Source organism: Pimephales promelas, chromosome 7 (genome assembly GCF_988280905.1).
Source record: "Pimephales promelas chromosome 7, fPimPro1.hap1.1, whole genome shotgun sequence".
Taxonomy (NCBI): Eukaryota; Metazoa; Chordata; class Actinopteri; order Cypriniformes; family Leuciscidae; genus Pimephales; species Pimephales promelas.
The window spans coordinates 12,264,831-12,282,594 of NC_142775.1; the positions used below are offsets into that span (position 1 = coordinate 12,264,831).

Here is a 17,764-nt window from a genome sequence, read left to right on the forward strand (position 1 = left end):
AGTACTTCATGAGCGGTAAAAAGGTATGTTCTATGAATGTGTGTATTATGAATGTAATCCAGACTTACTATATTAGTCATGTTGTCATTATCATGTGACCTACCAGTCAGTTGCACTCCTGCCATTCACAAATACTCTGCCCTGGCTTTATGGGATAGTGAAGTGTTCACCGTATGCACACTTCAAAATCTCGCCAGCCTACTATAAAGTAGGGAAATATGCGATTTAGCCCTAGTTTATGAATGAATCGGCCTTCTCTTTTTTATATACAATTATGTAAGTTGTGTTTCATGAGTTATATAACCAAAAACATCTAGGCCTAATTGGGTGAAACATCTGAATGAACTGGGTCGTTAAGTATATTAATGAATTGGAACAACTCGTTTGTAAACCAAAGTTATTGAGAATGACGTCACGCGTATCACTCCGCGTTGCATTGTGGGAAGGATACGCCATTTTGGAAGGATACGCTATCCGTTGTCATGGGCTGTGTCCGAAATCTCCCACTACTCACTATATAGTGGGCTCACCATTTTGTAGTGCTGTCTGAATGTAGTGATTATTATTATACCCTATATAGTCCACTCAATGTATCCCAGAATGCATTTTGAAAAGTAGTGTATGGTCACTAACCCAGGCCCTACATACCATCATGCATTGCGCTGATCGTAAAAAAGACGTACGTGCGACAGCAATGACGTAATCAATGGCGCCGAGAGACGATCGAGTAGTGTTCGAAAGTGGTTTTTATTATGCTGGTGAGCTCATAAGGGGTAGGGAGTAATAGTTTGAGTGGAGATTTCGGACACAGCCATGGTTACTTTGACTGTGAGATCGAGAGAAATAGAATGAACGATGTTTTTTCATCAAAGTGATAATTGATTAAAAACGATAAATCGATATTGCAGATGAAAACTAGCCTTTTGGCTAACTCTGGCATATTTTGACTTGTCATGTTAATATGCACTGTCTGTCCTTGTAATAAATAAATAAATTTCAAATGTCAACCCAGCCCTACTTATTGTTCTTGGCGTGATTGGCCTATAGTCATTCACAACAAGAAAAGAAACTGTTATGAATGTGTTCCAACTCCATGCATACAAGTTATTTAGGCTAACAAAATCATTTATTAGCTACTGCTGTTATAAGTAAATTAGTAGACAAATAAAATGTATTTACTGTTTGCACAATAAGATCGGAGCAACTCAGTGTTTTTAGCAAATTTGTTGAGTGGCTCATTCATAACAGAATGTCTTCCTCCTGATGACTTGCAGAAAGGGCCATTAAATGATTGAGGGAACGAGTATGATTTATTTATTTTGTAATGGATGCATGTAAAAGTTGAGTAACTGGAATGAATCATAATGAAACCAAATAATGTTAAGCATTAGTGTGTTAACCCAGTAATGTTTACTTTGTGGAAGTTGAAGAGGGGAGTGGCGGTGGATCTTATCAGCTGCTCCATTTATGACTCCACACATACGGCAGCTGTGGAATTTTAATAATGCACTTCCACAAACAGGCCGTGAGTGTATGCGGGGATCTGCTACAGTGTTTTCAGTGGAGCATTTAGCTCTTTTAACCAAACTTATTATTCATGTTTATAGATGAACATGGCAGTCTTTTCCTCATGCTCTTCTGCTTGCCTGTGGTTCACACAGTGTGCGTGACTCATCGCTCGTCTGTCCATATGGATTATTTATAAGATGACGCAGAAGGCTTGTTCTGTCCCTGCAGACAGACTTTAATCGAGAGCTTGATCATCCTCTCATGAATGCCATGCTGTCTCAAGGAGGAGCAAAAAATAAAATAGAGACAAATAGACTAAATTTCTGCTGTCTTTGCCTACTCTGTTAATAAAAAAACATGGGCATTGGTTCAGCTGGCATAATTAAAGTTGATGACGTACAGCATAATCCTGTTTAGTGATGTGTTGAACTTGGACTAATGGGTAATACAGATTATCACACAATTAAAAGTGCTGTAAGGTTGTAATTGCATGAATATGGTGTAGTGTTCGACCGCATATAGTGTTGATAAAAATGTGAAATGTGAAAAATGTGACGATACCAGCATTTCCCTCTAGCCTTTTGAGCGCATATGAATGTTTTCTTACACACACCTCTAGACATCAATGTTGAGAGCTTGAACGCAATGGCCAATCACAGACATCTATGTTGACCGCGTGAACGCAATGGCCAATCACAGACATCTATGTTGAGAGCTTGAACGCAATGGCCAATCACAGACATCTATGTTGACCGCGTGAACGCAATGGCCAATCACAGACATCTATGTTGAGAGCTTGAACACAAAACTGTGCCGAAGTTACGTCACTCTGTAGGCCAAAACGCTGTGAGTTAGCATTTTAGCACTCCCGGTTCCCTCGCTCTAAAGTCTATGGGATTTTTGAATGGGTTTTTTGCTAAATTGCCTGAAATAAGGTCTGTGGTGAACAAAGCCTCTAAATATTTTCACGTTTTGAGAACACACAGTTATAACCTGGTTATGTGTTGTTGTTGTTTTTTCAACTTTATTGTGTCTGCTTGTGTTTTTAAAAAACTTTATATAGGCTTCAAAATTTGTACATTTTGGATTAACTTGTAAAGATTATCTTGATAGACAAAACGTGTAAGGGTCACAACTCTTTGTTAAACACAGATCTTATTTTTTGCGATTTTCCAAAAGTCTATGGGAAAATGCATAGCTTATCAATCGAGGGAACCCATGCGCCGCTAGCTTCCGAATTGTTCTACAAAGTGACGACATCACTTCGGCACTCTATGGCCAGTCACTGACATCTATGTTGAGAGCTTGAACGCAATGGCCAATCACAGACATCTATGTTGAGAGCTTGAACGCAATGGCCAATCACAGACATCTATGTTGAGAGCTTGAACGCAATGGCCAATCACAGACATCTATGTTGAGAGCTTGAACACAATGGCCAATCACAGACATCTATGTTGAGTGCGTGAACGCAATGGCCAATCACAGACATCTATGTTGAGAGCTTAAACGCAATGGCCAATCACAGACATCTGTGTTGAGAGCTTGAACTCAATGGCCAATCACAGACATCTATGTTGAGATCTTGAACACAATGGCCAATCACAGACATCTATGTTGAGAGCTTAAACGCAATGGCCAATCACAGACATCTGTGTTGAGAGCTTGAACTCAATGGCCAATCACAGACATCTATGTTGAGATCTTGAACACAATGGCCAATCACAGACATCTATGTTGAGAGCTTAAACGCAATGGCCAATCACAGACATCTGTGTTGAGAGCTTGAACTCAATGGCCAATCACAGACATCTATGTTGAGCGGATGAACGCAATGGCCAATCACAGACATCTATGTTGAGAGCTTGAACGCAATGGCCAATCACAGACATCTATGTTGAGAGCTTGAACGTAATGGCCAATCACAGACATCTACGTTGAGTACGTGAACGCAAAAGAGTGGTGCAGGTATTGACGTCACTTTGTAGACCAACTTAGCTTCACACTTGTTCCTTCAACAAAAACCCAATTTCACTTTTGGATTATCACTAAAAACAAGCTCTGCGATCAACAAAATTTGATGATACTTGCACTTTTTGTCCATCAATATAATTATCACAGATACACAACTTTTATACATTTTGAAGCCTAAATGCAGACGCCAGAAGTAAAAAGCTATAAACAAACTACACCATTGTCCCATTGTCCCATCATAGTCACCATTACTAAGCTTCAGACACCTCGTTCAGTTTTTATCTAAACGTTTTATCTAGAACGTCTGATTTAGAATAGTTTGTAAGAGCAGAATTAGAACCACAATGATGCTGTAAGCAGACTGATCTTACCTTTTCGGCCTGAATGTTTAAAGGTGCCATATGTAATAATTGAGGTAACAATATACGAAAAATGAGCTACACGCATCAAAAGAATGAGAAGAAATAAGTGCAAAGATGTCATTAAAAAACTGACAAGTTATAGTGCTGCCGAGATATTAACCTGAATTAGCATGCTAAATTACTAGCCCCGGCCCGGCAGGTATCGTAATACCAGTTCCGGCCATGGGAGGCGGTATGCGGACGGGCAACGTTAGCACCAGCCAAACTGCAATAGACGAGTGAGTCGCGCTCGCGCCGGCTTGTGTGTACTTGAACCTGATGTCAGTCGTGTGGAAATACAGCCAATTACTACATTTCAGTTCAGGGAAGAGTTCAAAAAATGATTGGTCGACATTATGCATGAGGAATACATTTTGGTAAGTTGTAGCATACTGTATCTTTCAACAGTGTTCGTGTTCTTTTTCCAGCTAGTAGAGACGATCGGTTCACGTGCGCTAGGGATCTGTAGTGTAACATGTACAAGCGCCAAAACGGTATTTATTCTTTGAATTGTGTAATATAATTGACAGAATCTGAGAGCTTAACTAACCTGCTTGCTAAGTGTCAATTGTGTGTGTTTTATGTCGTAGAATAAAATGAGAAAGTGTCTTGAGTTCGTGTTCACCACAGACTTTTAACCAAAACCGCGTTTTGGCCTACAAAGTGATGTCAAACCTGCACCACTCTATTCATCCATCCCCATCCCCATCCCAAATACCTCTATATGCCAGTTTTAACTATGCATGTATGGCCTTGCTGTGTTTACTCACCATTAATTGGCTTGATACTTCCAGCGAGAAGCTGTGAACTGACACGTCCCGTTTGAAGCAATCATTTCTGCTTTCCCTTGAAAATTAGATATTGATTGTTTTGTTGTCATGGGGATGTTCTGTGTATTCAGTATTTTAAAAAAGGTGAGGAGAGGTGATGGAAATTTCATGAGTCTGCAGCTGATGTTATGGGTGAAAGTGAGACCACACTTCCACAGGTTTGGTCCTGAAGCTGATCACTGACACCAGACACATGCTGTCACAGACTCCCAGAGCTACTGCTGTTGCCTTGACAACAAGACTTAACAGGTTATGATGTGGAAAGTGTGAGAGGAATATTTGTTCTAGAATTGCTTTGATATAGACTATAGCCCTATTCGCACGGGAGTAGTAGTATTATCTGGGGACCTCGTGTGAATTAGAAACTACTCACCCACATCTGAATTTCGTGTGGCGCATTCGAACGGGATATTACGAAACACTGTGATTTTACTCGCATCTCCTGGATATGATGTCAATAGGCGATTGCTTGGAAATGTCTTGTCGTTAATATAGGTCTAGCTGGATGATATATCATAAACAGAAGAATGATTTATCTCCATCTAATCATTCTTTTAGTTTTTGCTCTTCTGATGGTTTCCAGCTTTCTCTTTCTGCAAATTGTATATTGTTGTATGGTGTATATCGATATGACCTAGGCCTATAGCACCCAAAATACTATCAAAACACTCCAGCGCAGACGGCATTCTTCGCGAAAGATGGATAAAGCGCACAGGAAATAAAAACCTTGAAAAAATTATAATTTTTCCAAATCAGAGATGCCGATTCGCACGGGACTAATATTATCACAGGACCTCGGTGTTCGGCGAAATATGGTAGTCATTTGCGGGGTAATTTTTACTTTACAAATTACAGACAAGGCCGATTCGCACTGGAATAAGATTATTATTAAGGACTAGAGGTCACCAGGACAGGCAATACTTATCTTTATGAAATAGATATCACTCTGCTTTAAATTCGGGGCTTGATGCTTACTGTTTTTTTTTTTTTTTGTTTGTTTCTTACTTATTTATTGCAGTTAAACTGAATTTTAAACAAATAATATTATAAATAAACATACTAAACTAAATGAGTTTTCTTTAAAACTGTATAAACTTTTTCCCACACTGTAAAATATTACAGTTGGTAAATATTGATGGTTTAACTTTAAAAAAGTAAGTAACCTGGTCTTAAAATTTTAAGTTCATTGAACTGGAAAAAGTGAGTTAATACAATGAAGGAGAATGATTTAATCATTAGAAAGTCTACATTATATGTTATCTGAACTAAATAAATGATTTAAGTTGATTTGACAAAAGAAAAAATGTTGTAATTACTACACTGTAAAAAAATATTGTTGGTTTAACTTAAAAAAGTAAGTAACCTGGGTTGCCTTACAATTTTAAGTTCATTGAACTGGAAAAAGTGAGTTAATACAATGAAGGATATTAATTTAATCATCAGAAACTCAAAATAATAAGTTATCTCTACTAAATAAATTATTATAAAGTTGATTTGACAAAATAATAAGCTATCTCAACTAAATAAATTATTATAAAGTTGATTTGACAAAAGAAAATATGTTGTGATAACAAATCTTGAAAATATTTTTTCAAGATTTTATTTTTACAGTGCAAGACTTCTGTTATATGTCCAATCAGAATTTAGAATGACTTTTTAACATTAGTTCAGCTGTTTTCATTCTTTTGCTTTTAGTTCTTATGTTACATAAAGTGTCAATATAAATACACTCACCGGCCACTTTATTAGGTACACCTGTCCAACTGCTCGTTAACACTTAATTTCTAAGCAGCCAATCACATGGCGGCAACTCAGTGCATTTAGGCATGTAGACATGGTCAAGACAATCTCCTGCAGTTCAAACCGAGCATCAGTATGGGGAAGAAAGGTGATTTGAGTGACTTTGAACGTGGCATGATTGTTGGTGCCAGAAGGGCTGGTCTGAGTATTTCAGAAACTGCTAATCTACTGGGATTTTCATGCACAACCATCTCTAGGGTTTACAGAGAATGGTCCGAAAAAGAGAAAACATCCAGTGAGCGGCAGTTCTGTGGGCGGAAATGCCTTGTTGATGCCAGAGGTCAGAGGAGAATGGCCAGACTGGTTCGAGCTGAAAGAAGGGCAACAGTGACTCAAATAACCACCCGTTACAACCAAGGTGGGCAGAAGAGCATCTCTGAACGCACAGTATGTCGAACTTTCGAACTACAGAAGACCACACCGGGTGCCACTCCTTTCAGCTAAGAACAGGAAACTGAGGCTACAATTTGCACAAGCTCATCGAAATTGGACAATAGAAGATTGGAAAAACGTTGCCTGGTCTGATGAGTCTCGATTTCTGCTGCGACATTCGGATGGTAGGGTCAGAATTTGGCGTCTACAACATGAAAGCATGGATCCATCCTGCCTTGTATCAACGGTTCAGGCTGGTGGTGGTGGTGTCATGGTGTGGGGAATATTTTCTTGGCACTCTTTGGGCCCCTTGGTACCAATTGAGCATCGTTGCAACGCCACAGCCTACCTGAGTATTGTTGCTGACCATGTCCATCCCTTTATGACCACAATGTACCCAACTTCTGATGGCTACTTTCAGCAGGATAATGCGCCATGTCATAAAGCTGGAATCATCTCAGACTGGTTTCTTGAACATGACAATGAGTTCGCTGTACTCAAATGGCCTCCACAGTCACCAGATCTCAATCCAATAGAGCTGTGTTTCCCAACCCTGTTCCTGGCGGCACACCAACACTGCGTGTATTCTTTGTCTCCCTTATCAAACACACCTGATTCAACCCATCAGCTCATAATCAGGTGGGTTAATGAGCTGATGGGTTGAATCGGGTGTGTTTGATTAGGGAGACAAAGAAAACACGCAGTGTTGGTGTGCCGCCAGGAACAGGGTTGGGAAACACTGCAATAGAGCATCTTTGGGATGTGGTGGAACGGGAGATTCGCATCATGGATGTGCAGCCGACAAATCTGCGGCAACTGTGTGATGCCATCATGTCAATATGGACCAAACTCCCTGAGGAATGCTTCCAGCACCTTGTTGAATCTATGCCACGAAGAATTGAGGCAGTTCTGAAGGCAAAAGGGGGTCCAACCCGTTACTAGCATGGGGTACCTAATAAAGTGGCCGGTGAGTGTATATACTGTATTTGCTATTCATTTTGTCTGAATAATACAATCTTTTCATTTTCCTCCAAGTTCCAAATAAAAAGAGAAAATAATCAAATAATAGTAGTATGATAATCCTCTTTAAAGATGGAGTTCCTTTCATTTGTATTTATTTAGATCATTGGATTACACATGGTTATTTAATAAAACTACATGGTGCTGGGACAGTACTATTGAGATGAGATGATTTTTTTCCATCATACTACTGCATATCACTATTTTTTTTTTCATCAAGGACCTTCTGAAGGTCAGCAAACGTTTCTCTTATTGATCTGTGAAATGTCAGTTTATCTCTTGGGAATCCCAGAAGGCCGTTCTGCTCTCCACCTCTATTAGATTGGCGCCTTCCACTTCTACAGTATATTAGGAGATTTCAATTCTTTCTTTTAGTTTTTTTGTGTCTCAACACTCATCATCCTGTTTTCATTATATTCCATAAGGCAGTTAGCTGATTATTTTGTATTTCACTTGTAGTTCACCATGATGGGTGTGGTGACTGTATATCTAGAGCACAGAAATGCTAAAACACTCTTGAAAAGCATTCAATCAGACCAGTTCTTCTAACATGTTGCCTTTTGTCTTTTATAGACAACGCTTTTATTGTCACTTTGATTTATTAAATGTTGTCTTTTGTTGGACAAGAGGCAATGCCCTGACATGTTCAATGCATCCTAATGATCTCTACGAAGTGAAACATCAGCTTCAGCATGACGCCTTGATCGCCAATTGAGCCTTGTGAAGTGGCACTCAAAGTTAAATTAACACCTTGTTATATTCATTAATGAATCAGAGTGTTTAATGTGATTTTTTTTTAATATGAAGTTCAGAAGACATCAGTCACACAATGTTTTAGCTTTCTCTCTGTGTGTAACATGATGCATGGCTCCTTCAGCATGACACACACAGGTCAACCCTCTCCAGGAGGTGGAAATAACTGAACATGGTGTCAAGGAAAATAGCTGAGGCAACAAGGGGTTATATATCTTGATTCTATGGCCTGAAAATAACAAAAGCATGTGTTTCTGTGCCAAAAGATATGGTCTATGTGCCAAAAGTACAATTTAATGCCATCTGTGCTCTTGATCACCTTTTATCAAGCATTTATTTGAAACCGTGTCTTTCACTGTACTTGTTAGTCTGAGTCATGATAATTTGTTGTTGGAAAGCCATCCGTGGACTTGATTCGCTGCTGACAACTAAGCTCTCTCCGGATAATTGTCCAAAGCATCGGAGTGTGAAAAATGGACTGAGCTCTTGTCCTTGCATGCCGGGGAACCTGTTGCCTAAGCAGTGAAGATATTGCTAAAAGCTGTCTCTGGCACCTGCAGAGAATTTGGATCAGATTTGTATTATTGATATAGCAACGATACTACTGTAGATGAATGGGCTGTAATGCAACGGCAAACTAGATTTGAACATAAAGAAAATGCGAGTGGTGCTTGAATAGTTGCCAGGATGTTGCTGTTCGATTTGCCAAGTTCTTTGTTCATTCATTTAAAGGGGTGGTTTACTGCTTTTTTTCTTTGCATGATTGTGTTTATGGGGTGCAATATAACACGTATTAGTAGTTTTTCTTATTTAAAAAGTCTTATTTTTCATAAATTTCACCTTTATTGTAAGCCGCTTTCTCTTCTGTCATTTGAACGACAGGTTGACGTCTATGAAACCACTCCCTCAGAAACAGGCAGTGGGCTCAGATTGGTTAGTTTGGTCCGGTGTGTTGTGATTGGCTAAACTGTAGTGCATGTTGTCAGGAAAATTCACGCCCTTTACCTTTACGTGCGAAAGTTGCATGTGTTGTTCATGTCAAATGTAAATAATGGTGTCGAAACTGCAGTATCAGTATGAGCCAGAATCAGACCCAGAAAGCGGCAATGAAGAGAGGCAAGCAGAACCTCACCACACACGGCTCTTACAAAACGTTTTTGAATGGTAATTTGCTATATTTTTTTTAACTTTATACACGTTTGTCTTACACAAAATAGCATCGAACTGACTGGCAACTATATACACAAACAGCGTTGGCATTGGTTTAAGTTCTTGATCAAATCGAAAAATAACACCATAAAGTATACATGAAAAATACATTTACAACATTAGAACATATACAAAATTCAGGTCCAAAATGTTTGTACGCGTTTGTCGTAGACACGGAATAGCATAACTAGTAGCCTAGTGGCTATAAAGCCAGCGCTGGCATTTGATAAAACTAAAACATTACGTCTGGAATTACAGGTTGTGACCCAACAACTGCTGGCTCTGGTTTTTTAAGTTGGAACTGCTTCATGTTTTAGTAACAGTTTCTTATTGAATCCGGTGTTGAATTCGTGGAGATTCTGGAAGCTGTCTTCCGTAAAATGCGCAGCACAGAGAGCTAAATTACGATCGTCATTTTCAGGAACATAATCAAACATAAATTGTATCCATTGTTGTCAAACTACAACGTCCGTGGGAAGCCCGAACACAGAAGACCTGACAGCTGGATGAACATAACACACTTACGACGAAGCGCTGAAATATGGCCATGCCCTTTTTTGCATATGCCGGAGGGAGGGTTGATGCAAATGTATGGGTTAGTGACGTCTAAAACCCAGCTGTAGTCCCATTCAAGTCGTTTTTGTAGGCATTAAACGATTTTTAAAAGACACAAAATATCTCTGCTTAAATTAAACTTTTAGCGCTGCAACTTTGCAGATACTGTTCACGCACCAACAGCAACATTACACACTTTTTAAAATGAAAAAAGTGAAATCGCAATCAACCACCCCTTTAAACAACTTATTGAAACTCATACAGTAGCAGCAACCTCTAGTTTCAATAATCAATAGGTCACCTCTTTTAGGTCGTCTTTGGGATTTTATTACTCATTTTGTCACATGCATGCACACATTCTGGTATTTTCTGAATCAGTCAGATTGTTACTTTCAGTTTTCCACTATTGCTGTACATTTCTTAGTTACGGGTTGTCTGGCATGTCAGTTGAATCTATTCACTCAATAACAAAAGTCTCTCAATAAATTGCTGGGATTTTCAGCACAAAAGGTGAATGTACAGGAAGATGTGATACCTGTTATTAAAGTTATTATCTGACAAGTTGATCTACCAGCACTCTGTCAGGCAGGTGCAGCAAAGTTATCTGACATCTGAAACCCCCCAGAGAATGTTCTTGTGAACTGCACGTGGTACAGAGGTGCCTGATTTCTCAACACCAGGGCCTCACAGAGGTGCAACCGAAGTTTCCACAATCCTCCAGAGAGCTTCACATGGTACTTGGCAGTTGGCACAGCACCGTAACATTAGAATAATATGATGATGGTGGGGCAAAAACAATTACCCCCTAATCAAATTACTTTTTACTTGTGCAAAATTGTATACAATGTTGTAGGGTTGAGCAATATAGCCTACATTAATCTAATCAGTGTATTAGAATTGTTTTTGAAGGATCAAGACTGGAGTAAGGATCCTGAAAATTCATAAATTACATTTAAAAAAAATATATAAAATATAGGTCATGTTATTTTAAATTGTATTCATATTTCTAAATATGATTGTTTTGACTATTTTTGATCATATTTAAAAATAAATATAGTCTTGGTGAACAAATAAGAGACTTCTATCAAAAACATGGTTTAAAAAATATTACTGATCATAAGCTTTTGAATGGTTTAGTGTTAGCTAAAAATGCTCACTACCAAGTAGATTTAGTTTTATTGCTAGTAAATTGCGATAAAAAATCTTTAAAATAATTGACGTTAGTTCTTCCAATCATATCACTAAATGAACACAATGAAAAAATTATGTTGAATCATTTATTTATATGCACCAATATACTGTATCAATTCATAATAGTAGTTCAGTAATATTTACCCAATAGCCATATACATTTTAATTTATGAAAAATGCCAAACACCTTTGATTCAGGGTGAAATGGATCTTTTTGAATTGATTCACTTAAGCAGACAGTTTAAATTAATTCATGGAAATGAACAAGACTTTTCAACTCTGGTATTTTTGTTATGGTATTTAAACATTTCTGTCTCAATGCTCTCATACTCATACATTTTGAGACTAGGAAAGATTGTAGAACTAGTCAGTTTTACAGCGTTTTTCATTATATTTTGTTTATATATCTTTTGAGAATGTAAACTCGTGCTCGATCGGCCCAAAATCCGGCATCAGACCAGCGCGGAAGGTCTTTACGTGTTATTGTCTTTTCTCATGGCAAAGTATTTTGATTAAATGCAATACGTTTTCTCTTATGTATTTTCTCGTTATTTCATCTGACTCCATAAATGAAAAGGTTTTAATGATATCCGTGCATCCTTAAATGTAAGCGAATGTTTGACTATTCCGTTTAACTCTAATGAAAGTAATGTTAAAGTCAGTTAGAATAATCAAATTTAACAATTTATTATGTCAGGATGAATGTATCATGCAAAATTCATAATCAATGTGTCACGGTGCCGGTGGAGTGTAGGCAGAAGAAGGAGCACAAGAGGCAAATGCTCCAATGCAAACACTTTAATTTAACTCAAAATAGCAAACAGGCAGGGGTACAGGCAGGAATACACTCACGACACGGAAGGGTAACATCAACATCGACCGACAATGACAGACTGAATGAGGAGGAACTAAATACACAGGGGAATCAAACATAATGAGGTGCAAACAGGTGAAACAGGATGCTGAACGGGAGGCTGATGAGGGAGTGAGTTCAGGTGTGCAGACGAGAGGATCATGGGAAGTGTAGTGCTGAAGACAAGACAGACTGGTGCAGACGAGGACTGTGACAGAACTCCCCCTTCCCGGGAGGCGTGACCTCACGCCGCAGAACAGAGGAAGGAGGGGGGACGATCTGAGGGCTGAGCGGGTCGTGGCCAGGGCGGAGCAGGTTAAGGGCGTGGCCAGGGCGGAGCCGGCTGAGGGCGTGGCCAGGGCGGAGCAGGCTGAGGGCGTGGCCAGGGCGGAGCAGGCTGAGGGCGAGAACAGGGCGGAGCAGGCTGAGGGCGAGAACAGGGCGGAGGAGATGGAGGGCGAGACCAGGGCGGAGCAGATGGAGGGAGGACCCCTGGTGGAGCCGATGGAAGCGGAGCTGACAACACCAGGGGGCCGACTGACAGGGGCGGAGCAGATGGGTGAGGAGACCAGGGTGACGCTGAGGGACCGAGGGACCATGAGGGACCGAGGGACCATGGTGACACCGTAGGCTCAGGTGACAGAAGTGACGACAGGGGCACAGAGGGACACGGTGAGGCCAGAGCGAGTGAGGGCTGACGGGTGACTGGAGGGAGTGAGGAGTCCGACAGAACCGGGGGGGTGACATGACGGGGCGGAGCCAGAGGAAGGAAGTCCAAAGGTGAAGGGAGGATGATGAAGGGAAGGGAATCTGGAGGGACGAGGGAGCCTGGCCGAGCTGGTGGACTGATGGGCCATGGAGGAGCTGAGGGAGGTAAGAGCCACGGGGGAGCAGATGGGACAGGGGGCCGAGGAAGTGTCCAGATGGAGGAGGTGTGAGGCGAAGGCCGGAGATCCAATGACCAGGCTGGGTCAGGGGAGCTGGCAGACGGAGGGGCTGACGGATGCATGACGGGAGGAGGTGGGAGAGGGAGGCTGGGTGGGATTCTGATCTCTGGGGCAGGCTGAACGATCTCTGGCGCTGGCTGGACGGTCTCTGGTGCTGGCTGGACGGTCTCTGGCGCTGGCTGGACGGTCTCTGGCGCTGGCTGGACGGTCTCTGGCGCTGGCTGGACAGGGCTGGACGGAACCAGCGGGGAGGAGGGCTCAGGCTGGACGGTCTCTGGCTGGACGGGGCTGGGCGGAACCAGCGATGAAGAGGGCTCTGGCGTTGGAGTGGGGCTGGTGCCGTCCTCGATGGTGAGAGGTGACCCACAGGACACCAGCACCCACTCAACATACGCGGCAAAGCTCCCCTGGGGACCCCTCCCGGACAACTGCTCTCTGGTGGCGGTGTTGAGGCCGGCATACAGGAAGCTGCAGAGGCTGTCGTCCGGGAAGGTTGTGGCAGAAGCGAGGTGGAGGAAATCTGCCAGATGATCCTCCAGAGACCGGTCCGTCTGCTCTAAACAGAGCAATTGGACCCCTACGAAAGGGTCCATCTTTTCCTTTTGAAGGTCGGTCGATCTGTCACGGTGCCGGTGGAGTGTAGGCAGAAGAAGCAGAACAAGAGGCAAATGCTCCAATTCAAACACTTTAATTTAACTCAAAATAGCAAACAGGCAGGAATACACTCACGACACGGAAAGGTAACATCAACATCGACCGACAATGACAGACTGAATGAGGAGGAACTAAATACACAGGGGAATCAAACATAATAAGGTGCAAACAGGTGAAACAGGATGCTGAACGGGAGGCTGATGAGGGAGTGAGTTTAGGTGTGCAGACGAGAGGATCATGGGAAGTGTAGTGCTGAAAACAAGACAGACTGGTGCAGACGAGGACTGTGACACAATGCAACGATAATTGATACAAAACATCAAGTGCTCTGGAAAAAAGAGAAGACATTTAAGAAATACTCGGCTGCTCTCAGCCTCACGGGCTCATCTGAAGTACAGAAGGCCCAGAACCCTTTGCTGCATTTTTTTTTTAGACAGAAACTGTGGATATACAATGGATATTTGGATTCGGAGGTTACACCTTTTGGGGGTAGGAGACCATTTTTAGAGAGACCACATTCCTTTGTGTGCCAGTTAATCTATTAAAAACCTTATTACCTTTTGTTTTATTTATTTGGGAATGAGACAGTTGTACCAATCGCACCGAGACATTTCAAATGATACCAAACATGTATAAAGCTCAATTGTAATCATTCACATTAAACCATTTAGATTCTTGGGTGGGTTTTTGGTGTCTTTGCATGGGGGAGAACGATTGGGGGATGAGGGAAAGAAATGTAGGTTTGGTGAAACTTTTGTCTCAAATGGTAATTTCCAGAGTGGTCGTTCCTCAACCAGTTCTTCCAGTTTTTCAAAAACGACTCTGTAGTTTAATACAGTATCTCAGAGCCTTACCTAGTACCTGTTTCCAGAATACCCATTTCCACTTGGCACAAGGTTTAGATAAATACCACTGTCAGCAGCAGTAATTGTAGAACACAGTCTGTCCTGTCCATATCCCCCACCTGCCCCATGCACTCTGAAAAACAAACACTCGAGCCGAAACTGGCCATTGTATACAGTGTCTAATGCACCAGGTTTGTTTCAGTCTTCCCCCGAGAGCTGTCAGCCGAACATAATTTCGACAGCAGCTTTATAGGTTACAGCATCTGTCGGTGGAAAGCAAGTTATTGAACTTATGTTATTTCGGAACAAATTTATACTCTAGTATACTACTCTCTAGTGTATGTATGCTCTAGCTCTCTGTGTTTCTCAAGGTCTATGGAAGACTAAATTCTTAATGGATTATTGACTAACTGATGTAGTATTGTTCTCACTTCCTAGTCCTATACGTACAGCCGGGTTGGATGGGGATCTAATGGCTCTTGAGGACAGTATAACTACCAGTATATGTTACTCATCCAGACAATGGACCAGATTTAGTTGACAGTGTGTGGATGGGCAACTTTTTGTCACAATCCATGAGGGTTTGGATCTTTCACTTCCAAATGACTTGGTGCTTTGAGCGCCATGTCAGTGCATGTCTCTTTTTTTCTTTCCTGAGAAAGAATCCACTGTGGATTATTTTTTTAATATCAGCCTTCATCTTGCTTATTGACCATAACATAAGACATGGTTTTCAACTGTGATAACTAATGTACTCACTACACACTCCTGTTATTTATTTAGCACATTTCCCGTTATGAATTATAGCATTTGGTCCGTTGGGTCAGATTGCTTTCACACCTCAGGTGGCCAATAGTTCGCTTGCAATTGGGCCAAGACCACCTCGTTCAGGAGGTCTCGTAATAATTGTTTTGGTGAGGATCCAAGCGTGATTGTTGTGTTTACATACACCTAAACAAACCCTAACCAAGGGTGAAACCGCACCAGGTTTCGAAACAAACTCTCAGGTGTGATGCACCCTTATCTGTATCTTCAGAACTTGTTTACATTTTATTATTATTTTTATTGAGCATCTACTTGTAAAATCAGCTTTTCAATTCAATTCAAATTTATTTGAAGATGCATTGAAGTCAAGACCTCCTGTTGTAGAATCTTCTGATCGAGGACCAGATGGGAACACTGTTGATCGAAATATCGGCCTTCCCTGTTCAAGTTCATAGATAGGAAGAACATAAGACATAAATAGCATCAAGTGTCCATTAATACCACCATGAAGAAATACACTCTGAGGGTCAAGCCATTTAGACCAATAAACAACTGTTAAACTTGCACAGTGTGCCGTAAACACAATCAAATGCCATGTGACCACTGGTGTAATGAAGAAAAACAGGAAGTCCGAGATAGTTAGATGGTGAATATGTATTTTCAGTTTCATATTGCCTCATATCTGGGAAAATACTTCCTCTCCTGTGTGTTTTGGCATAAATGTGATCAATGCAAGGTCAGTTATCTATTGCTTTTGTCCTTTTTCCGTGAATGATGGCTAATGCCCGGAATGGCTGAGTCATTTGTGAGCATTTATCCAGGAGACTTTGACGCTACAATGCAAGTTATGTCAGGTTTCTTTAGTTTAAGCCCATCACTGAGCATTATTAACCAATTATAAGCTTTAGATCTGACCTCACCCAATATAAATGACAAAGGCTAAAGGGGTTGTATGTGTTGTCGAAAAGGCCAACATAATCTTTGTGATTATTCTACATATGCATTGTGATCTAATCCAGTGTTTCCCAACCGTGGAAAAAACGGTTCTTGCGAGAGCCTGGGTGCTGTGTAAAAAATCCATCAAACATTTTAAAATTGCTAAAATGTCTAAAAAACAAACAAACGAATATATGTACCGTCAATCTCGGGTCGTCGGAAGTCTCTCTAATAGCAACAAATAATGCACATACGTTTATAATAAAAATGGAAATCATAAGTTTTCGGCATGATTTTGTTGCGCATGATGTTATTCCTGTTTTTCAGTCCCAATGCGACCACATAAAGCTGCCCACATCCTTATTATTATTTGAAAAAGATCATGAATATCATAAATCAGTAATGATTGAATTATTTAACGAATTTAAATTTGAAAATATAAAATGGACATTCAAATATTTACCCAATAATCTTGATTATTTATTTGAATATGGCAAATGTGTCGCTTTAAAATAAACCCAGGTTCCCTACTGTTAAGTGGCTGCCTCTGCGCTGTGGTTTTTGGTTACGTGCTGGGATTGTCTTCTCTGAGCTGTCAGTGGTGTGTAAATAGGCGCGTAATGTTTGTTTTATTAAGTCTGCAGGAGGGCGATGAGCTATCATGCGCTCTGAGAATCCCAGGAATCCCATTTAGGGTCACATACTGCAGGGACGGAGAGACAACCGACAAAAGGAGAGGAGAGTCAGACAGTCAGATGTGCTGTTTTGTAACTCATTTTTTTTTTTTAGTGCTAATTAATTAGATCAGAAAGGTCCAGTGTCGATGATTGACCCATTTCCCGTTTTTAGATCTCTTTTTTTTTTCATTAGACACAGAACTAAATACCTACTGTTTCAGCAGCAAGCTGATACCGCAATTCTGCTAATCACACAATTGATTTTGAGTCACATAACCCAGTTTGTACTTCAAGTGACCTCAGTTTAAATGAAATCAAAGTTTGTCAGTTCTTTGTCTCCATCCTCCATTATATAATATCAATTTAATAAAAAATACATGTAAAAAATGCAACTTTTTTGTTTTTAGTTAGTTTTTCTGCATTATGTTTTATAAAATTCTGTTTTTCATGCACTTACTTGTACAGTAATGTTC

At 40.6% G+C, this 17,764-nt stretch overlaps 2 protein-coding genes across 6 annotated transcripts in view; one reads left to right on the forward strand and one right to left on the reverse strand.

Moving 5' to 3' along the window:
* Positions 1-17,764, forward strand: part of glsb (glutaminase b) — a 67,959-nt gene that overhangs the window by 1,780 nt on the left and 48,415 nt on the right. The gene's annotated exons all lie outside the window — the stretch shown is intronic.
* On the reverse strand, positions 11,395-14,049 carry LOC148978308 (uncharacterized). The gene has a single exon (XM_089133070.1). It carries the CDS (start codon positions 14,005-14,007, stop codon positions 12,784-12,786), a length of 1,224 nt encoding a protein of 407 aa, XP_088989196.1. The 5' UTR covers positions 14,008-14,049; the 3' UTR covers positions 11,395-12,783.

Coding starts and splice junctions, on each gene's coding strand:
- LOC148978308 (XM_089133070.1), bottom strand. CDS start 14,007: ATGGACCCTTTCGTAGGGGTCCAATTGCTCTGTTTAGAGCAGACGGAC.